Consider the following 22,004-nt stretch of genomic DNA (forward strand, 5'->3'; position numbering starts at 1 on the left):
TAAGTGCCAAAAGTGGGGTCACGGAAATAAACATTGCCACATGGATGCTAAATGCATGATTTGTGGTGGAACCTCTCACGCCAAGGACGCATGTCCTGTGAGAGAAGATTCCAATACATTTAAATGTGCAAATTGTGGGGGTAATCATAAATCCAATTTCTGGGAATGCCCTTCACGCAATAAAGTTTTGAATTCCCGTGTTTGATGACGGGAAATTCCAATCGGATCCCAGATTCGACGGGTAGAAATTTTTCACACGCTCAAAATTCGAAACCAGTTACCGGTCGAGCAACTCATACCCACCACAATTTACAAACAAATTTTGCCGCTCGTCAACGGGTAGCAAGCACTTCAGTAAATTCCAATTTTTCCAAAATTCAAAATGAGGTTTATACCCATGTCCCAAAGGAAAATACCGGTCATGTTGCCGATTCAGGTAGCATGTCCGCTTCCGATTTTGATTTTTTAACTGAACAACTACATCAGATGGTTGATGCAATGTTCAAAGCAAATACCATACCTGAAGCTGTTCAGGTTGGTATAAAGTACACACAAAAAATTGTTATCGGACTCCGTTTTAATGGATCCAAATAATTGTGTGAAAGTTCTAAATTGGAATGCCCGCTCTCTAAAGGGTAAGGAAGATGAATTATTCAACTTCCTTTCAGTTCATAATGTGCATATTGCCATTATAACTGAAACGTATTTAAAACCAGGACTCTCCATTAAAAGAGATCCAAACTATTTTATCTACTGAAATGATCGTCTTGACAGCGCCTGTGGTGGGGTCGCCATCGTCATTAATAGACGTATCAAACATAAATTATTTTCTTCGTTTGAAACCAAAGTTTTTGAAACCTTGGGAGTTTCTGTTGAAACAAATTTTGGACAATTTTCCTTCATTGCAGCCTACTTACCTTTTCAATGCAATGGGCAGCAAAAGAATTTGTTGAAAGCTGATCTTCAAATTCTGACTCGCAACAAATCAAAATTCTTCGTAATTGGTGACTTCAATGCCAAACACCGTTCATGGAATAATGCTCAAAGCAATTCCAACGGCAAAATTTTATTTGAAGATTGTTCTGCGGGATATTATACTATTCAATATCCCAATGGACCAACTTGTTTTTCTTCCAGTCGAAATCCTTCTACAATTGATTTAGTTTTAACGGATTCAAGTCAGCTGTGTGGCCAATTGGTAACTCATGCTGACTTTGACTCTGATCACCTTCCTGTGACGTTTGAAATCTCACAAGAAGCCATTTATAATCCAATCAGCTCTACTTTTAATTATCATAGAGCTGATTGGGATTTATATAAAACATATATCGATAGGAATTTTGATGTTAATATTCATTTGAATACCAAAAGTGATATTGACAATGCGCTCGTATCTTTGACAAATTTAATTGTCGAAGCCAGAGGCATTGCAATTCCTAAATGTGAAATTAAATTCAACTCCATTATTATTGACGACGATCTTCAGCTACTGATCCGTCTTAAAAATGTGAGGCGAAGGCAATACCAAAGAACTCGCGATCCCGCTTTGAAAGTTATTTGGCGAGATTTGCAAAATGAAATTAAAAAATGTTTCGCTATTCTGAGAAATACCAACTTTGAGAATAATATCTCGAAATTGGATCCCAGTTCGAAACCTTTTTGGAAATTAACGAAAATTCTTAAAAAACCTCAAAAGCCAATTCCTAGAAAATTTAAAAATATGAAAGCCCCGGGTGATGATGGTATTTTCTACATACTTATCAAAAAACTTCCTGAGAGCTCTTTATCCTTTTTGGTTAATTTATTTAACAAATGTTTTCAATTGGCATACTTTCCAGATAAATGGAAAAACGCCAAAGTTGTTCCAATTTTAAAGCCGGACAAAAATCCAGCTGAGGCTTCTAGTTATCGCCCAATCAGTTTGCTTTCTTCAATAAGCAAACTGTTTGAAAAGATTATTTTAAATAGAATGATGGTTCATATTAATGACAATTCTATTTTTGCTGATGAGCAGTTTGGTTTTCGCCATGGGCATTCAACCACTCATCAATTATTAAGAGTTACGAACTTAATTCGGCTCAACAAATCTGAAGGATATTCGACTGGAGTTGATCTTCTTGATATAGAGAAAGCATTTGACAGTGTTTGGCATGAAGGTTTGATTGTAAAATTGATGAATTTTAATTTTCCTCTGTACATTATTAAACTGATCCAAAATTATTTATCAGATCGCTCACTGCAGGTAAACTATCAGAATTCTAAATCTGATAGATTACCTGTTAGAGCTGGTGTTCCCCAAGGCAGCATACTGGGGCCCATATTGTATAACATTTTTACTTCTGACTTACCTGATTTACCACCAGGGTGTCAAAAATCTTTGTTTGCAGATGACACAGGTCTCTCTCCCAAAGGGCGTAGCCTTCGTGTCATTTGTAGTAGATTGCAAAAAAGTTTGGATATTTTCTCCACTTACTTGCAAAAATGGAAAATTTCCCCGAATGCTTCCAAAACTCAGCTTATAATTTTCCCACATAAGCCGAGAGCTTCTTATTTGAAACCTTCTAGCAGACATATTGTCACTATGAATGGGGTTCCAATTAATTGGTCTAGCGAAGCTAAATATTTAGGACTTCTGCTAGATCAAAAATTAACTTTTAAAAATCACATTGAAGGCCTTCAAGCCAAATGTAACAAATATATTAAGTGTCTATATCCACTTATTAATAGAAAATCAAAACTTTGTCTTAAGAACAAACTTTTGATTTACAAACAAATTTTTAGACCAGCCATGTTGTATGCTGTGGCACTTCAGAGGATTCAAAATAAAATTCTGAAAATGATTCTGAAGTTGCCTCCGTGGTATAGTACCAATGAACTTCATAGAATTTCTAATATTGAGACATTGCAACAAATGTCCAACAAAATAATATCCAATTTTAGACAAAAATCGTTGCAATCTTCTATTGCAACGATTAGCTCCTTGTACCCTTAGTATCAATTAGGTTAAGTTTAGTTTAAGTAGAAAACATTGTAATTCCTTCATGGTTTGATTCTACCAGAGGAAATATCCTAACTGCCAGAGGCAATTGAAATGTATTAATAATAACTAAAAGCGCAACATAGCAAATAAGGATGATAGTGTTAAGAAAACACGGAACACCTAGTCTAAGTGATAAATGCATGTATTAATTAGCAAATAAAATAAGTTTAAAAGAAAAAATCAATTTTCACCAAAAAATAAATTCGCGCCAAATCCGCGCGAAGTCCTAAAATCGTTATGTAAATCCGCGCCAAATCCGCGAAAACCGCAAAATCCGCGAAGTCGTAACAACCCTGACAAGTCACTCCGCAGGCTCTGATTTAGCTCTTAGATTTTATATCAATGGTTAAAAAAAGGTAGCTTTCTAGGACAAATAAAAAAAGACACTTTTATAGATGTTCAGGAGCTTCCGGAGGATCAATTACTGCGTACCTAGGGTCAAAGAATGATCCTTGCGTTGTTCAAAAATATATCGATATTTTGTTTAGTTTTGTTTTCAATCAGGTATTATATACCGCTATTGTAGAATGCTTTCAGAAAATCTGACAACAATTGTAAGAAATGGGAAAATATAATGTTGAGAACAGTAAAAATCGTACTTTTTCATATGTCCTCCTTTTTAACCACCCGTAGAACCACATGTCCTCCTTTCAGAAAAAATCATCTGGTAAGCCTCTCATCTCGCGAAGTGTGGAATTATTGTCCAATGTCCATCCCATCAAAAACAAAGCAATGAAAAGGTGTTCGATTTGTTTCTAATTTTTGTGATTTTTTACAGCAGTGAGCGCGCGTGTTAGCAAAAAGAAGCGGCAAGGTTGGTATATTTTTTGAATTTTTGGTCATCGGTGAATGTTTTCTGATAGGAAAAATATAATAGGATATATTTACTTACCGTTTGTTACATACACAGTATATTATGACACTAATGACCACAACAAATTAACTCATTGAACACGAATTACAATAAATAAAGCTTTAAAGGGGTTGGTCAGGCTATAGACATCCCCATCAGACTCCTTCGTTTAGAATGAGTTTTCAATTAATTAAACTCATTAGTCATATTGGGTGCATATCCCTGATTTAAATTACATATTGATCAAGGCTGACATTTATTATTTACGATATTAAGCTTTATGACGTACGTTATTTCTGTTGGTATGGGCTACGCTAAAAATACCTTTTGGGATGGGCCTTATTTGAGCCATGAAAAAAAATTCCAAATGTCACGAGATGTGGGTAAGATCGCTTTATGGGTCAATATAGCCAAAGTTGAGTATGACATCAGTAATCATTGTATTCACATTATTATAATGATGGGTAATAGACAATTATAATGGGTAATTGATGGGTAACAGACAGCGACCGTTTACATGAGTGCCAACCGGCACATCATGATTAATACCAGTGAGATCCTGATTACTGTATACTGGTCACGGCAAACAACACACACGCGCGTGAAAGTAATGCAAAATAAACGACATGTAAAATAAACGTAAATTTACAAAATATTTCTGGCTAACATCAAATAGAGATCAAATAAGGGTTGCTGATTGACATTAGCTTTTCGATTACTATCAATGTGGTTGAAAGGCCGTCAATATTACTTTATTTTCAATTTTAATCCCGTTTCTTTTTTACTTTCCTTACGTTAAAGAAATGAGGACGCGGGTGCCCAATCCGAAATTCAAATGAACAATCGCTCGCTTTGAGCGATTGATTGTTTATTCTCGCGAAAGATGAACAATTGAACAAATTAAGGAAATGCTAATACTGTTGTGTGTGTAGAAGTTGCATAGGTCACATCACTTTCAATGGAGAACACCGATCTATGTTACTAATTACCCAATTACACAACTTTCTTCCCGTGGTAATTGTGGAGTTGCAGAGGTATTCTCGGTCTCCAGTAGCAACAATAACCACACACTAACATTCCCTCCCTTCCCCAACTTACTGTAAGGATTTGAGCGGCGCCGTTATTTGCGAGCATGCTGAAACGTGCACTCCGAGAATAGATGGTAAATCCCAACCACTATTCACTTGAATCGTAGTGAAATTTGCACCAGTTCTGTTCGATCATGGAGTAGCAACCATTGATAAGTACAGTCAGACTAAGCTAAGCAAACGGGTTGACCGATTTGCAAGATTTTTTTCCTAATCAATTCGTTTTAGAATCCGCAAGGTTTATACATACTAAAAGTACGCGTATTAATGTGACATTTGCAACACAAACACCCAGGCAAAGCAGAGATTTTTTCCTAGGTAGGTAAATAATCAATAAAAAGATTTATACAATAATTTAGTAATATTCTTCAAAAATTAAACATGATATTTACCAATGATTATGCCTATCCAGATTAATGCATTGAGAAGATTCACAGCATTCCTGATTGCTATATGATACAAAACTCTGAATATGTGTCAGCTTGAAGCAATATTGTAAACTTTGCTACACCGTAATTTTTATGCAGTTGTGTCATAGAAATGATTTACCCTCGAATCTTCTTCTTCTTCATAAATGGCTCTACATTCCAACTGGAACTTGGCCTGCTTCTCAACTTAGTATTCTATTAGCATTTCCTCAGTTAATAATTGAAAGCTTTTCTATGTCCGCCATTGCATGAGTATGTATCTTGTGTGGCAAGTACAATGGATACACTATGCCCAGGTATTCGAGAAAGTTTCCAACCCGAAAACATCCTTGATCGGACCGAGAATCGAACTCGCCATCTCCGGATTGGAAATCATATGCCTTTGCCGGCAAGGTTACTGGAGATCCTTGGATAAGTCATCGTAATGCAATCTACAAAGAAAACAATCAGATCCCATTACCGTAAACATCGCGTGCATTCGGAACATTTCTGCCCGGTTTAGATGCGTGACTACTGGCTACGGCTCACTATGGGATTACATGATAAAATGTTTCGGAAAAGACACAGTTTTGCTTTGACGTATGTTGATATATAAGGACAATATTTCTACTATGCTTCTTGTGGTTCATGAAATAGTTATATGTAAACCAAGGTATTGTATTTCAGTCCCTGAAAGTTTTATGACAATCAATTAACATGCTAATTTTTGGCGAGTAGGTAGTTCAAAGTAATGCAATTTAATTGTGGACACCTGGTCAGTCTGTCACTCGAGAATAATCAAATTTTGTCGCTAATTCTGAAGGTCACAGCCATAGTAGTTTTAAACCATCTCAGATGAAGGCAAAACATATTTAGATGATTTGGTAGTGCTACACTGTGGTAGTGCATTACGTTTTTCAAGAATTATTAGAGATGACAAGCTTAAAGTTTTTGCCTTTCTCGTATACTAAGTATACGTAAAGGCTATATGTTCACTCCAAAAACAAACTTTTTATAGAAGGCTCGGAGACCCATAGTGTTATATACCAATCGACTCAGCTCGACGAATTGAGGTGATGTCTGTGTGTGTGTGCGTGTGTGTGTGTGTGTGTGTGTATGTGTGTGTATGTGCGCACCAAAAGAGCAAAAAGTTTAGCTCACTTTTTTGCAATTTACTCCTCAACCAATTTACTCGCAACAGGCTGCATTCGACGCAGTATACTGCCCCATTGTTTCCTATTGAAAATTGGCCGACTCGGACTATGGGCTTAGAAGTTATGGCCAAAATACTTTTCCTCATAAAAAAGCGCGTAAAAAAGTCTAGCTCATTTTTAATGCACTTACCCTAAACGGATTCTTTCACAGCAGGCTGCGTTCGACGCAGTATCTTGCTCCATTGTTTCCTATTGAAAATTGGACGGATCGGACAATGGGCTTGGTAGTTATGGCCAAAATACTTTTTCTCATAAAAAAGCGCGTAAAAAAGTCTAGCTCATTTTTAATGCACTTACCCTAAACGGATTCCCTCACAACAGGCTGCATTCGACGCAGTATACTGCCCCATTGTTTCCTATTGAAAATTGGCCGATTCGGACTATGGGCTTAGAAGTTATGGTCAAAATACTTTTCCTCATAAAAAAGCGCGTAAAAAAGTCTAGCTCACTTTTAATGCACTTACCCTAAACGGATTCTTTCACAGCAGGCTGCGTTCGACGCAGTATCTTGCTCCATTGTTTCCTATTGAAAATTGGACGGATCGGACAATGGGCTTGGTAGTTATGGCCAAAATACTTTTTCTCAGAAAAAAGCGCGTAAAAAAATCTAGCTCACTTTTAATGCACTTACCCTGAACCGATTTCCTCGCAACAGGTTGCATTAGACGCAGAATCTTGTCTCATTATTTCCTATTGAAAATTGGCCCAAACGGACGATGGGCTTAGAAGTAATGCCCAAAATACTATTTTTTTTACCGCACGAGAAAGGCATCATCACCGCTAGGTGGATTAATCTGGGTTTTTTTATACTTTTTTGAAACAAAAATGATGTTTTTTCACTAATGTCATAATCAACGTTGGCAATCCTGCCCTATAAGACGATTTTCCCCACTTTCTCTCCCAGTTAAATTGGAAACTTTATTTATTGGTTGAGTGTATCACTTCTACGTGAAGTGAAACTCATTTTAAATAAAGATGTTAATCATCTCTTTTACATGACATAATTTGAGAAGAAAGTATAGATTAGATAGTTCCGTTAAGATAGGGCAAGCATGAATTTTTTTTTCTATATAGAAGAAGTAGATTTTGAAGCAAACTTATCCCGTAACGCGAATCAAATCTATACTTTCGCCTCTAATTCTATCATAAAAATGTACGTCTAAATGTGAAAATGATATCAGCATCTTCATATCTTTGCAAATTGGCAAGAATTCAATGTCTGTATGCATTGAGCGCATATTATGAAGTCTCATAAATAAATTTTTATGAATTGATAACTTCCATTACTGAGACAGTTATGGTCATCGAGGGTAACCTTGAAACCCCTTTTTTCGAGAATAACGCATACATATATTTGCCACTTACCTCGTGCCTGTAAAAGGTAGTTGTAAACTGCCGGTGCCGCCACGTCGCACGGCATCTTTCCCTTCTGGTTTTTGAACGTTGGATCGGCGCCCCGTTCAACGAGCATCTTACATAGCTTGAGCTGCCCCACGATAGCTGCATCGTGCAGGGGAGTATCGTTTTCCAGTCCGGTGGCATTGATGTTGGCTCCAGCCTTGATCAATGCCAGCGCCACATTATAGTGGCCGTGGTTGCACGCTTCGTGCAGCGGTGTCCAACCTACAAGTTAAATTGGGAGAAAAATTAAGAATAACATCCAGCAAAATAAATCTAGCATTATAGATAGACATCATTTATAGAAAAATCAAAACCTCAAAACACGATGCGACTAATAGTGTTAGACCAGTAAACTTACCCGCAAAATCCGTCACATTCGGATTGGAACCTTGTTCCAGTAGTTTCTTGACCGTTTCCTGGTCACCTTTCTTCGCTGACAAATGCAATGCTGTTTCGCCTCGTTCATTGATCCGATCACGGCGCGAGTGACCGCTGGTTCCACCAATTGGGGTCGTTCCCGTGCCTCCACTGGAGCCGGGACTCATTTCTAAAACGAAAAAAATGAAACCACGTTTAGGATATGGATAACTATTGGACTAATATAAATACATTGTTTAAAGTATTAGAACCACTAACGTATTGGGACGGTTTTAATGTGGCTAAAGCTATTTGTTAAATATCTGGAAGGTGCATATGCACAGATAATGCCTCCGGAATGGACAAATAGATACTAAATTTGAGAAAAAGAATCCATGTGTCTTGGAGGAACTAGAACCCTCAACGTCCTACTCTTTACTCTAGTCTCTCCACAGAAAAAATAAAGAACCTAAAAAAACAGTTTAAAGAACTCAACTTTGACTACGAAGTTCAAAATTTTAACTCAATATTAGGTAGTTTTCTCACTCCCTCTCATGAATGATATTATAAACAAAGAGAGCTGCATCGACTCAACGTGTGCTGTTCCGTAGAAGAAGCCAAATTTGAGTTGTTTTCACTAGAAATACTCTGGTTATAGGGTTGCTAGTTTTCACCATAGTCTCGAGTGAGTGAAAATAACATAAATTTGAGTTGGTGAAACTTCATAGTGGGTGAAAATTCAACACGGGAGTAAAGGCAAAGTACTCACCGGATTTTTTCGCATTCTACTTATTTTTGGCTTCTTCCACGCAAGGGCGGATTTGAGTGAAAGGAACCGTAAAGTGAGTTGTTTCACGGTTCCGTGTAAAGAAAGGCATCATGATCCCAACACAACAATGTCATCACAACACAACAATGATCCCAACACAACAATTGTCACGTTTTGCGGAAAAGAATCCGTGTACCAACCTCTACCGCGAAATACACTTTCAGGGTTGTTACGGAGATCCTGAAATATTTATTATTATGTTTATGCCTAAGTTCACCCATGAATTCTCGCTTTTTAAAAGGACCTAAGTTACATTTTTTTCATGAATTAATTTGAATACTACAATCAAAAGCCTTCATGTTGTTCTGTTGATTGCGCTATTCAAATTAATTCATGAAAAAATGTTACAAAAGGACCTAACTTTTGAAAGTTAAGCGAGAATTATTGGCAGTGGGTGATTTTCTACCCGCCGCTGCCACATCCAGGCGCTATCGTATATGCGCAAATGACCTTTTCGAAAGGCATCTCGGTTCGTGGAACTGAAAAAATCTCTCAATTTCTTCGGGAGTACACGCGTACACACCGATGTGCTCAAGGACCGTGGATTTGACATCGTAGCGCTGCAAGAGGTTTGTTGGAAGGGATCAATGGTGCGAAGTTTAAAACGGAATCACACTCCGGAAGCACAGATGATGATAAATACGGATTCTACGCGCAGCTGAAACGTGAATACGACAGCTGCCCAAGCCACGACGTCAAAATCGTCATAGGAGATTTGAACGCTCAGGTTGGCCAAGAGGAGGAGTTTAGACCGCCTATTGGGAAGTTCAGCGCTCACCGGCTGACGAACAAAAACGGCCTACGACTAATTGATTTCGCCACCTCCAAGAATATGGCCATTCGCAGCACCTACTTCCAATACAGCCTTCCGTTTCGGTACACCTGGAGATCATCACTGCAGACAGAATCACAAATCGACCACGTTCTGATTGATGGACGACACTTTTCCGACATTATCGACGTCAGGACATATCGTGGCGCTAACATCAACTCTGACCACTATCTGGTAATGGTTAAACTGCGCCCAAAACTATCCGTCATCAACAATGTTCGGTACCGACGACCGCGATACGACCTAGAGCGACTGAAGCAACCTGATGTCGCCACTGCATACGCGCAGCATCTCGTTGCCGGAAGAGGGTGAGCTCGATGGGGCCCCTCTTGAGGACTGATGGAATACAGTCAAAGCAGCCATTAACGATGCAGTGGAGAACAACGTCGGGTATGAGAAGAGCATAGTAAGCCGTGCCTAGCGGTTGACGTATTTTTTTGGTGGTTTCAAAAATATTGAATCTCTATTTACCTATATTCGGATGAAAATCGGCTGATCCCTTTTTAAACTCCCGGAGTGAGATCAAAGGCCGTAGGTTATCGGTCATCAAGTCATCGCCATACTAAGCCGTTGTGTGAAACTGAACCAGTTGGCAATCCGATGGATATGAATTGGCAATCCACATCGACAAATCGAAGGCTCATCGGAAACCGAAGACCGGGTGAACGCAGTGAGATAGCGTTCAAAAGACTTGACTGGGCAGTTGGCATTCGGCGTGTTTTGGGTGATCAATTCAAGATCTTCCTTGATCTGTTGGATTCATTAAGTATAATTTTAATTCAATTGTTTGTGTTTTAATTTCTTCACTTTTTTCTTCTATATTTTTCCTTATTACTCCATTATTACATTTCCTCATTCATTATTTCCACATATGAAAAAATGTATCAATAATGCATTCAAAATGTACCACTAATGCAACATTTTTTTTTTTTCAAATTTTGATTTCAACGTCTCTTGAGAGAGTAGCAAGAGCTCCTAGATTTTCACACAATCGAATTTCATGTCACAAATTTTCTTCCCAAATTCTTGATAACTTTGACGTGATCGGCTTAATTACATATATTGATTTATCAGTATTTATACCATGAGTATTATTATAAATTAATACGTCGATAAACGAATGACAAATGTGCTATGGATTATCGCAGGGAAAACGATATTTATTTTACGATTTAACCATTGAAGTTTACTATGCGAATAAAGAGTAGAATTGTATCGCGTCGTATCCACTCGCGTTTCCTTTTTGTATTAGCGTTGGCATAACACCACAGAATAATGCATCCAACTTATCAAAAACTTAATATATCGTAAATAATTTCGCAGGAATTACAGAAAGCAAACGGCAAAGTCAACGGCACTAAAAATAGATATCAATGTACTTTACGATTCAATTATATGTGTCTACTCTGTTGATACTGGGTATATGGTGTGGTAGAGTAAGTTAATGTGATGAACCATATATAGTGAACTTGATGTTTTGTAGCTTGATGTAAATCCTGGGTACAACAATCGGTTTATTTTTTTTCTTCAATCTAGAGACTCGATCTTACTCAATCGCGATTGCGTGAAAGTAAGTTCATACATTATTTCCAGTAAAAAAGATATGTGAACTATGACATTTATTTACTCTTTTTGACTTAGGTACATTTATACTGAAGTTACGTGACCACAATCCAATATTAGTCAGATCTCATTTCAGAATAATAATATGTTTTTGATAAAGGTTTTTTTTTCATATAGCACAATATTAACTTTGAATTTAACCGTTTTAGATTGAAACAATAATATTGTCTTATAACAATTCATGTTAACCTATAGTATCAATTTTTTTTTATTTCAATTTTATTCAATAATCAACATATTAAAACATGTGAAATTTGTGCTTCATTGTCATCAAGAAGGAACATTCACCCAACTGCTCAAAAATTAAGCAATGATTTATTATATGTTATTTGATTAATTTTGGATTGTGATCATAATGTCAAAACCCTTTTCTCATAATGGAAAATTTGAAAACATAAAAATGCATTTGTAGTTTGTATAAGAGGTTTTCTAAACGTATTAACTTATCTTAAAATCACCGCTAAACTTTAATTTTCATTTACTTGTAGAAAACGTCATTCGATATGATAATTTTCATCATAGAGCAAAACAATATTGCAAGACTCAATGTGAACGCACCATAATTTTGCGGAGATGAACCAATTAACTGCGTCGGCGACAATGGGGCATTGCGGCCACAGTTCAGATAGAAGCAAAGGAGGGTGAAAAGTTCAAAATGCATGTGAATTATGTTTTCTTCCTGGATATCTATCTTGTTCAAAACTGGAGCAATTTTGATAGTGGACGAACAAATCGGGTGAGCACGTTCCAGTTCTTTACTTTTAATTGCTTTTATAATATATAAATTCATCAAATTCGACACTAAATACGTACAGGGCATCGTTGCTGCTATTGCCGCGGATATTGTGGGAGTCCCAGGTATCCGGTTCACGCTTTAGTAAGCAACGGTGGCTCTTCTCGACCTTCTATTCCCTGAGTAGTCACTACGAATAAGGGCGTCCTTGTGAAGTTTTGCTGTACCTGTTATGAACTACTAATACATCCTATTCCCCACACTTTCTGAAGAAACCTTTCTTGCTTCAGGAGTGAATCCTTTTTGTAGTATTAGTCTTCGTAACAAAAAGGACACCATAACGGAGCATGAGATCAGATCAAATTATTCGTAGTACTACTTGACCAACACCCCCAGCTGGGTGAGGGGTAGAGGATGACGCACACACACACACAGTGGAGAACAACGTCGGGTATATGGGACGAAGTCGACGGAAAGATTGGTTCGACGAAGAGTGCAGACAGATTCTGGAGAAGGACGCAGCGCGGGCGGTCGCGCTGCAACAAAGTACCCGGCAGAACGTGGAACGTTATAGACGGAAGCGGAGACAGCAGACCCGCCTTTTTCAGGAGAAGAAACGCCGCCTGGAAGAAGCGGAGTGTGAGGAGATGGAACAGCTGTGCTGTTCTCAAGAAACACGCAAGTTCTTTCAGAAGCTCAACGCATCCCGCAGAGGCTTCGTGCCGCGAGCCGAAATGTGCCGGAATAAGGATGGGAGCATCTTGACGGACGAACGTGTGGTGATCGAAAGGTGGAAGCAGCTCTACGAAGAACATTTGAATGGCGCTGAGAGTACAGGCAATGAGGAGATGACTACGTCAGTTCAGCGGACGATGGAAGCCAACCAGCCCCCAACTTGAGGGAAGTTAAGGGTGCCATCCAACAGCTAAAGACCAACAAAGCAGCTGGTAAGGATGGTATCGGAGCTGAGCTCATCAAGATGGGCCCGGAAAAGCTGGCCACTTGCCTGCACAAACTGATACTCAGAATCTGGGAAACTGAACAGCCACCGGAGGAGTGGAAGGAGGCCGTTATATGCCCCATCTACAAGAAAGGCGACAAGCTGGAGTGTGCGAACTTTTGAGCGATATCCCAGATCATCTTCCGACGTCTTTCACCATTAGTTCGTGGGAAGTTATCAAGCCGGTATCGTTGACGGCCGCTCGACAACGGACCAGATCTTTACTGCACGGCATTTTTTTTTTTTTTTTTTATCTTTATTTAAGAGACTTTCAGCCCGAGGCTGGCTCGTCTCTGTACTGTACGGCAAATCCTTCAAAAATGCCGTGAATACCAGGTTCTAACACATCATCTGTTCATTGATTTCAAGGCGGCATACGACAGTGTAGACCGCGTAGAGCTATGGAAAATCATGGACGAGAACAGCTTCCCAGGGAAGAAGCTTACCAGACTGATCAAAGCAAAGATGGATGGTGTGTAAAACTGTGTGAAGATTTCGAACACTCCAGTTACCAGTTCGTTCGAATCGCGCCGGAGACTAAGACAAGGTGATGGACTTTCGTGCCTGTTGTTCAACACTGCGCTTGAAAGTGTCATGCGGAGAGCCGGGTGTAACAGCCGGGGTACGATTTTTAACATATCCAGTCAAGTTATTTGTTTCGCCGATGACATGGACATTGTCGGCCGAACATTTGCAAACGCGGCAGAACTGTACATCCGCCTGAAACGTGAAGCAACAAAAGTTGGACTGGTGGCGAATGCATCGAAGACAAAGTACATGCTAGGGGGTGGAATCGAGCGCGACAGGGCCCGCCTGGGAAGCAGTGTTATGATAGACAGGGATATTTTCGAGGTGGTCGAGGAATTCGTCTACCTTGGATCCTTGCTAACGGCTGATAACAATGTTAGTTGTGGGCTACGGGCTCAAGAAAAAACTGCGGTCAAAAAAGATTCATCACCGCACCAAATGTGTCATGTACAAAACGCTGATAAGACCGGTTGTCCTCTATGGACATGAAACATGGACAATGCTCAAGGAGGACTTGCAAGCACTCGGAGTATTCGAGAGACGGGTTCTTAGAACCATCTTTGGCGGCGTGCAAGAAAACGGTGTGTGGCGGCGAAGAATGAACCACGAGCTCGACCAGCACTCAGTATCCAGAAGGTAGCTACAGCCGGAAGGGTACGATGGGTAGGACATGTTGCAAGAATGCCGGACAATAACCCTGCAAAGATGGTGTTCGCTTTCGAAACGGCAGGTACGAGACGCCGTGGAGCACGGCGAACGAGATGGGCAGAAGAGGTGCAAAACGACTTGACGAGCGTGGGGCGCATTCGAGGATGGAGAGATGCGGCCTCGAACCGTGTATTGTGGCGTCAAATAGTTGATTCAGTGTTATCTGTTAAGATGTAAACTAAATAAATGAATGAATTAATGCTCAACTGGACTTAAACATACAGTTCATTCATTTTCTGTCCCACCATACCTTATTTATATTTTTGTCTTTCTCGACTTTTTCTTTTAGAAAACTTGCTTCCATTAATATTAACTTGTATGTACATTAGGGTGGCTCAAAAAACACTTTTTCAAATTTTTTGATGGGCCGCCCTCTTATTCGGTTCAATTTGATGCCCTGATGCTGTGGACAAAATTTCAGCCAAATCGGTCAACGTTTGAGCGGTGCTAAACTCGTTGGAAGTTTATATGAAAAAATGTATGCAGAAACATCCAAAAACAGTGATTTGCAGTTGGACGGTACAATTTACGATCAAGAACCATGATACTCATTTAGTTCTTGTAGAATTAAATACAAAATGCTATGCTGAAAACCGCGAGAAGATTTGAGTTTATTACGCAAAGATATTAGCATTTTACTGGAGTGTTGTAGGGGTGAATTTATTTCTTTTCAAAGGTAAAAGAAACGAAATTTGCTCAAACCCCAGCTCCGACACGAGGGCACCCTTCCGGTGTAACGTGTCGTAAATACACAAACAAACAAACAACCCACTTCAGAGAAATGCTAATAACTTAGCCGGCCAAACTCTAATCTACTCGCAGTTTCGTGCATAACATTCTGTATTAAATTCTACAAGATCTGAATGAGAATCATAATTCTTTATCGTAAGTTGTGTAGTACAGCAGCAATTTACTGTTTTTGGATGTTTCTGCATATATTTTTGCATATAAACTTCCAACGAGTTTAGCACCGCCCAAACGTTGACCGATTTGGCTGAAATTTTGTCCAGAGCATCAGGGCATCAAATAGAATCGAATAAGAGAACGGCACATCAGAAAAATTCAAAAAAGTTTTTCCCATACTAATCTGAGCCACCCTTATGTACATTAATAGTTAAGCTTCATCATTTAAACTTTTCTCCTGCTTTTAATTTTAGGGTTGCCACAATCAAGGATGTTCGCGTTCGATCATTTAGAAGTTTGTCAATAACACATTCCAGAAGCAGAATTTCAAAATGTGTTGTATGGTAGACTTCTAGTGCGAAGGTTTTTCTACAATTTTGCCTAATTGTTTGTTATTAGAATTCAACTAATAACGGAGTTAGAGCGCTGGTTGCAGTAACTCAAACTAAATGATTGGAATTTTGTTATCATTTAGTTAATTTAGACTAACTATAACTCCGTTACTAGTGGAATTCAAACAACGAACCATTAGGCAGAGTTGTTGAAAAACCTTCGCACCTGGCTTCGCACTAGAAGTCCACCATACAACACATTTTGAAATTCAGCTTCTGGAATGTGTTATTGATAAACTACTAAATGATCGAACGCAAATTACTGAATGATTGTTAACATCCTTGGCCACAATTTATGCATCCGTATATTGAGTACAATGCGTATACATGACCATTTTCCATCAAAAAATTACATAGACTAGAATGGGTTTCGAACCCATCCACGAACAGCATAACCTGTTCTGTATCTGATGAGCAACGAGAGGCCCCTATAATTGTAAACACAAAACTTAATATTATGAATTATGAACACAGAGAACAAGACTTCGTGCAACTTCTGCGTTAACTCGCGTGCAACATCCGCACGGGATCCCAATTCCATACACTTACCTCCCTCGTTGCCGGAACTGGTGGAAGTCATCTGCATCAGTAGGGCCATTTGCTGCCGTTCGGACATTGGTGCCGGTACCGCTGGTCGTCCAGATCCACCCGATCCAGTGCCAGTCATTCCTCGTGGTCTCGATTGGGAAGGCATTCCGCTTACATCCTGCGAGACGCGAACGTAAACAAACGGAAAACTGAATTACTACGGGAGGAACACCGATCGCTGACACGGCCAGTTGACGTTCGGATGTGGCCCGAAGAAAGTCCCGATGGTTTCACCGGCCGTGGGGCCGTTTTCGTTGAGTTTGGGAAGGTTTTTGCTCGTCACAAACGAAACCGTCTGGAAGATATCGAACCAAACGTCAAAATCTAGCACTCGCGGTAGGCCACCAGGGAAGGGAAGCAACAACAGCTTTCTGGGATAGAAGCAGACAGAAAAATTAACACGCAATTCACAGCTCGATGGCGAATGGAGCACTTTTACGGGCACTTTCTCAGGGCGCGCGGACGGATGATGAATGGGACACTGCACTAATGATTCAGATTCGGCCGACGGAACTGGAAAAATTGTTACCAAAAAACGGGACTCACTTTCTTTTGGAAGTTGTTCATTTCAAAGTGACAAATGCAGCGCAGCAAAATGCTCGGATCGTTTTTTTTTCGCAAGCTGGCAAATTTTGTCTACTGTATGCTGTCAGTTTTTTTGCAGTGCGGCAGCCAAATGGCTGCGTCCAAATGACAATTTCTTGTATAAAAATGTTGCATCACAGTGGTTTTGAATGTACATTGTACATAGATTATTATTTCTTATTTTGTTATTTTGTTTAAGGGTTATCCACCTAGCGGTGATGGTGCCTTTCTTGTGCATTATAAAACAAGAAAACACATAACATAAGTAACAAAAAAGCACATAAGAGATGTCAAAATAGCACTTTAGGGAGATAGATTCAGTTATTACCATTACATATTTTACATTTATTTGCGTTCATTTGAATGCATCGCAGCAGTTTTTGAAAAAAAAATCCAAGGGACCCTTGGGAAAAATGGCGCAAAAAAATATTTTTTTTAATGAATTATTGGCAGTGGCTGATTTTCTACCCGCCGCAGCCACATCCAGGCGCTATAGTATATGCACAAAATAGCCAGCAAGAGTTAACCACCAGAAGTTTGTATGGCGAAAGACATCTAACGCTGGTTTTCTCAAAATTAGGAGCTTTTCATGAAAAACTATTTGGTACCGGTTATGAGGGATGGTGTCTGCTACTACGCCTACCAAATATTTTTTTCAATTAAAGTGCTTAATTTTGAGAAATCGAACCTTAGATGCCTTTCGCCATACTGATTTCAAAAAGTTAACTCCTAGTGTGCCGCTGTAAGCACGCTCAATGCAGTCGATTCATTACTTCGGAACGTATAATGGCCGATTGGGCCAATTTTCAATAGCGAAAAGTTAGGAAGGATTCCGCGTCGATGTTGCAAGAAAATCAGATAAGTATGAGTACAAAAAAGTGTGTCTCACATTTTTTTGTACACACACATACAGACATCACCTGCACCTCAATTCGTCGAGCTGGATCGATTGGTATATAACACCACAGATAACAGATATTAAATTAGGCTTGAACAAATTTTATGAAAATCCTGTGTAAACTTTTGAATTAATACGTTGGCCCACTACTATGCATGCCATCTACTCAGGTATCAGAACGTCGGCTCAGGACGATTCAGAAAAAAAAAGAAATTTGGTACTCCAAAGCTGATGCAGATATGGCCGATTTGATTTTTGTAAAAGCCTTCGCGTGTGAGCCTATCTCCTATAGTTCTCCGCGAGCGGTAATGGCCGCCAGCTTGCCAGTATGTTATCAGAGGAACGCACCAGATGCTCCCACGCCCCGCCCATATGGGGAGCGGAGGGTGGAATGGAATTCCACTTAGTTTGTGCGCTGGCAAACGTGAGGGCGATGGCCTCCCTCTGCGACTTTATCTCCTAGCTCTTTACTTGCCGCCTGGAACAAAGTGGCATTATCTGTGTAAAATTCTGCAGGTACATATACCACGCCGAGAGACGAATCTACGTATGGTCAATGGTCATTATACACGATACTGCACTCAGGCTGTGGACTATTTCAAGGTGCACAGCTCTGATAGTCAGGTAAGTGAAAAATGCCACCCACCGCTTTGCTTGACTCCTTCCGATTTTCACGAATACCGGGCCAAAGTAATCTACAGCCACCTATAGCCCTACGTACGTAAAAGGTCGGACGAACGGTCTAACGCGAGCTTCTGACAGAGGTCCCATTACCGGAGGTTGAGGAGTTGCCTTCATTATTTAGCACCATGTGCAACTACGCATCACTTTATTTACTGCTTGGGAATATCGAATCGACTAACAGAATTCTTATGGGTGCTTAGAAGACAGAATAGCTGGATATTTTGCTTCATATTGGACAAAGGGAGCAGCGCCAATCCTTCCCGCCATTCGGAGAACCCCGTATTCGGCCAGGAAGGCCGATTTCCTGTAGATGATATTTGACTTCGAAACAGTGCGATGTCGTGTTTCAGGACGCCCTTTCGTACCACTCAACACGGTAAGCTCTTCAGGAAATGCTTTGACTTGTATTAATTTCCAAAGGAAGCGTTCTGCTTTTGCCAGTTCGTCTGTATATCGATAGACGTACGCAATTTCGTCCATTTACTGAACAGCGTCGCATCAACGATGGAGTAATGTATGTACATAAGGGTGGCTCAAAAAACACTTTTTCAAATTTTTTGATGGGCCGCCCTCTTATTCGGTTCTATTTGATGCCCTGATGCTCTGGACAAAATTTCAGCCAAATCGGTCAACGTTTAGGCGGTGCTAAACTTGTTGGAAGTTTATATGCAACAATGTATGCAGAAACATCCAAAAACAGTGATTTGCAGTTAGACGGCACAATTTACGATCAAGAACAGTGATACTCATTCAGTTCTTGTAGAATTAAATACAGAATGTTATGCTGAAAACCGCGAGAAGATTAGAGTTTATTAGGCAAAGATATTAGCATTTTACTGGAGTGTTGTAGGGGTGAATTTATTTCTTTTCAAAGGTAAAAGAAATGCTAGTAACTTAGCCGGGCAAACTCTAATCTTCTCACGCAGAAAAATTTATTGTAGAAACAACAATATTCTGGATCAAATTCAACAATAAATATTGTTAGCTGAGGGCTAATAATATTTATCGTTTGAATCAATCCATAATATTGTTGTTTTTACAATCATTCAACCAGTCGCGTTATTGTAAAAACAACAATATTATTGTTGAAATAATTGTTATAATATTGTTGATTAAATGTATGAATACGATTGATTCAACGATATGATATTGTTGAAATAATTATGTATATGTTTGTACCTTATTTCTTCATTTCGATAGTAAACAAAAACAAGTTAATGCACATAAAATATTTTTATTTTATCATTTGATTACAATATTCATATTATTTTGTTGGCCAATCTTCTGTTGTTGATTATAATGTGAAGCGAAGCTGGGCACGGAAGTAGAGGATACTGATGTCTCTGCAGAAAAGCCCTGAAAATGAAATACTTTTTTACTTTTTGAAGCCGTTTGAAACTCATCTTTTGAAACTATAGGTTTATTTTTATAATGAAATAATTTGATTAACTGCGAAATAATGATTAAAATAAATCTTCATACCTGGCCTTTTCATCATCCGTTCAGCCGGGAGTGAATGAAGACGACTTATCTACGTGTATCTCTTTCCTTTTCTGGTTCCGGATCCTCATTATCCTGAAAATGAGACAAAAACGTGTAACTAAATAATAATAATGTTTGAGTTTAACTTACGTACAATCATGTTTGCACCAAACATTTTTTTTCACTTCTCGTGGAAACAGTTTGTTTCCTACCACGAAGGAATCGTTTAATTTGTTTAAAACCTTTTAAAACAAAGAACAAATATAAAAGGTAAACATACACGGCTATTTTTATGGACGCAACTCGGCTCAACAATAAAAATTGTTGAAATAAAAATAATATTGTTGTTTAAACATAAAATATTGTTGAATCAACAATCAAATCTTTTTGATTCAATAATCAATCGATTGTTAGAATCAACAATATACTTTTTTAGTTTAATCGTACGAAATTTAGCTGCGTGATGTATTAAATTCTTCAAGATCTGCATGACTATCACAGTCCTTCTTCATAAGTTGTGCCGTTCAACTGCAATTCACTGTTTTTGGATGTTTCTGGTTTCTGCATACATTTTTGCATATAAACTTCCAACGAGTTTAGCACCGCCCAAACGTTGACTGATTTGGCTGAAATTTTGTCCAGAGCATCAGGGCATCAAAAAGAATCGAATAAGAGGGCGGCCCATCAAAAAAATTGAAAAAAGTTTTTCCCATACTAATTTGAGCCACCCTAATGTACACATATATATAGTTCGCAATTCTTGGGCGGTGTTGGTTTTTTGTTTTACAAAAAAAATCATCCTGTTTGAGAATTGTAGGGCTGCAAAACTACGGAGCTGCTGGATGGAGGCTGGGACCGTTTCTCTATTTTGTAGCTTCGTCCGCTGGATTCATCTTTGTTGGTATCCATTTCCATTGCTCCAAATCTGTGGAAAGCGGTATTTCCCCAACGCAAACTGCATGCTCACGACGCAGCAAAGCTGAAAAATAAAAATGACAGTTGTGCGTTGCTTCCGTATCGAATGGTGTGCCCTTGAAAACGCGAGTACTTTGAAAATTGGATTCCGTCAGGAGTGACCTTAAAATGCTCCCATCCTTATCTCTGCATATTTCTGCTCGCGACACGAAGTTTCGCGGGATGCATTGAGCTTCTGATAGAACTTACTGGTTTCTTGAGCGCGACACAGCTGTTCCATCCGTTCCATCTTCTCGCAATCCACTTCGTCCAGACGGCGTTTCTTTTCCTGAGGGCAGTCACCGTTTCCATACACTGCTAAAAAAGTTTACACACAAAAGACTTTGAAGTATGCCCGGATAAAAATGTACTATTGGCTCAATAGTGTAAACAATTTAATTACCATACAATGTACCATATACAATAGGATATGTTGATTCTTGATGGTTGCACAGATTGTATCAACACTGAGGATACAATACATCAACATATTTCTCTAATGTAACAATATTTGCAATTGTTTTTAAAACGTTTTCGTACATAAGATTCATACATTGATAACTTTTGAAACATTTCTTTACATTGCATATAAACTATATTACAATATTTGCCTCATTGTAAAGCTGTCACCACTGAGAAATCAAAAATCGTATTGTTTTACTATACAAATACAATACAATCCATTGTATTTTGAACAGTTTTGTTCGGATATTTCAACAATATATTAACCATACACTCTATTGTGTGACGAAAAAAATGTATGGAAAAATCTCAGAATTTGTATAGTTACGATACTTAACAACCCGTACATTCTATTGCGAAAACTTCATTTACATTTGAGTAAATGGTTCATAACAATGCATTCTAATGTATTTCAATGGTTTCATTTACAATATAATCTATTG

General features: G+C 38.9%; 1 protein-coding gene and 1 long non-coding RNA gene across 3 annotated transcripts in view; both read right to left on the reverse strand.

Moving 5' to 3' along the window:
- The window catches only part of LOC134210705 (ankyrin repeat domain-containing protein 12), a 129,850-nt gene extending 112,695 nt beyond the window's left edge, over positions 1-17,155 (reverse strand). The window contains exons 1-4 of one of the 2 annotated variants that reach the window (XM_062686931.1): positions 17,043-17,155; positions 16,458-16,614; positions 8,362-8,550; positions 7,968-8,225 (exon numbers count right to left, since the gene is read on the reverse strand). In XM_062686931.1, coding sequence (XP_062542915.1) covers positions 7,968-8,225; positions 8,362-8,550; positions 16,458-16,614; positions 17,043-17,063 — 625 coding nt within the window. In that variant the 5' untranslated portion in view covers positions 17,064-17,155. Of the gene's footprint in view, positions 1-7,967; positions 8,226-8,361; positions 8,551-16,457; positions 16,868-16,929 lie in introns of both variants that reach the window. The other variant, XM_062686932.1, reaches the window with a different exon arrangement.
- Positions 17,156-19,963: 2,808 nt separating this feature from the next.
- LOC134215002 (uncharacterized) lies at positions 19,964-20,573 on the reverse strand. Its single transcript, XR_009979993.1, has 3 exons — positions 20,300-20,573; positions 20,146-20,238; positions 19,964-20,019 (listed from the first exon to the last, which is right to left on the reverse strand). It is a non-coding gene; the product is annotated as an uncharacterized LOC134215002 (long non-coding RNA).
- Between the last annotated feature and the right edge of the window lie 1,431 nt (positions 20,574-22,004).

The sequence above is a fragment of the Armigeres subalbatus genome, chromosome 2, assembly GCF_024139115.2.
Source record: "Armigeres subalbatus isolate Guangzhou_Male chromosome 2, GZ_Asu_2, whole genome shotgun sequence".
Taxonomy (NCBI): Eukaryota; Metazoa; Arthropoda; class Insecta; order Diptera; family Culicidae; genus Armigeres; species Armigeres subalbatus.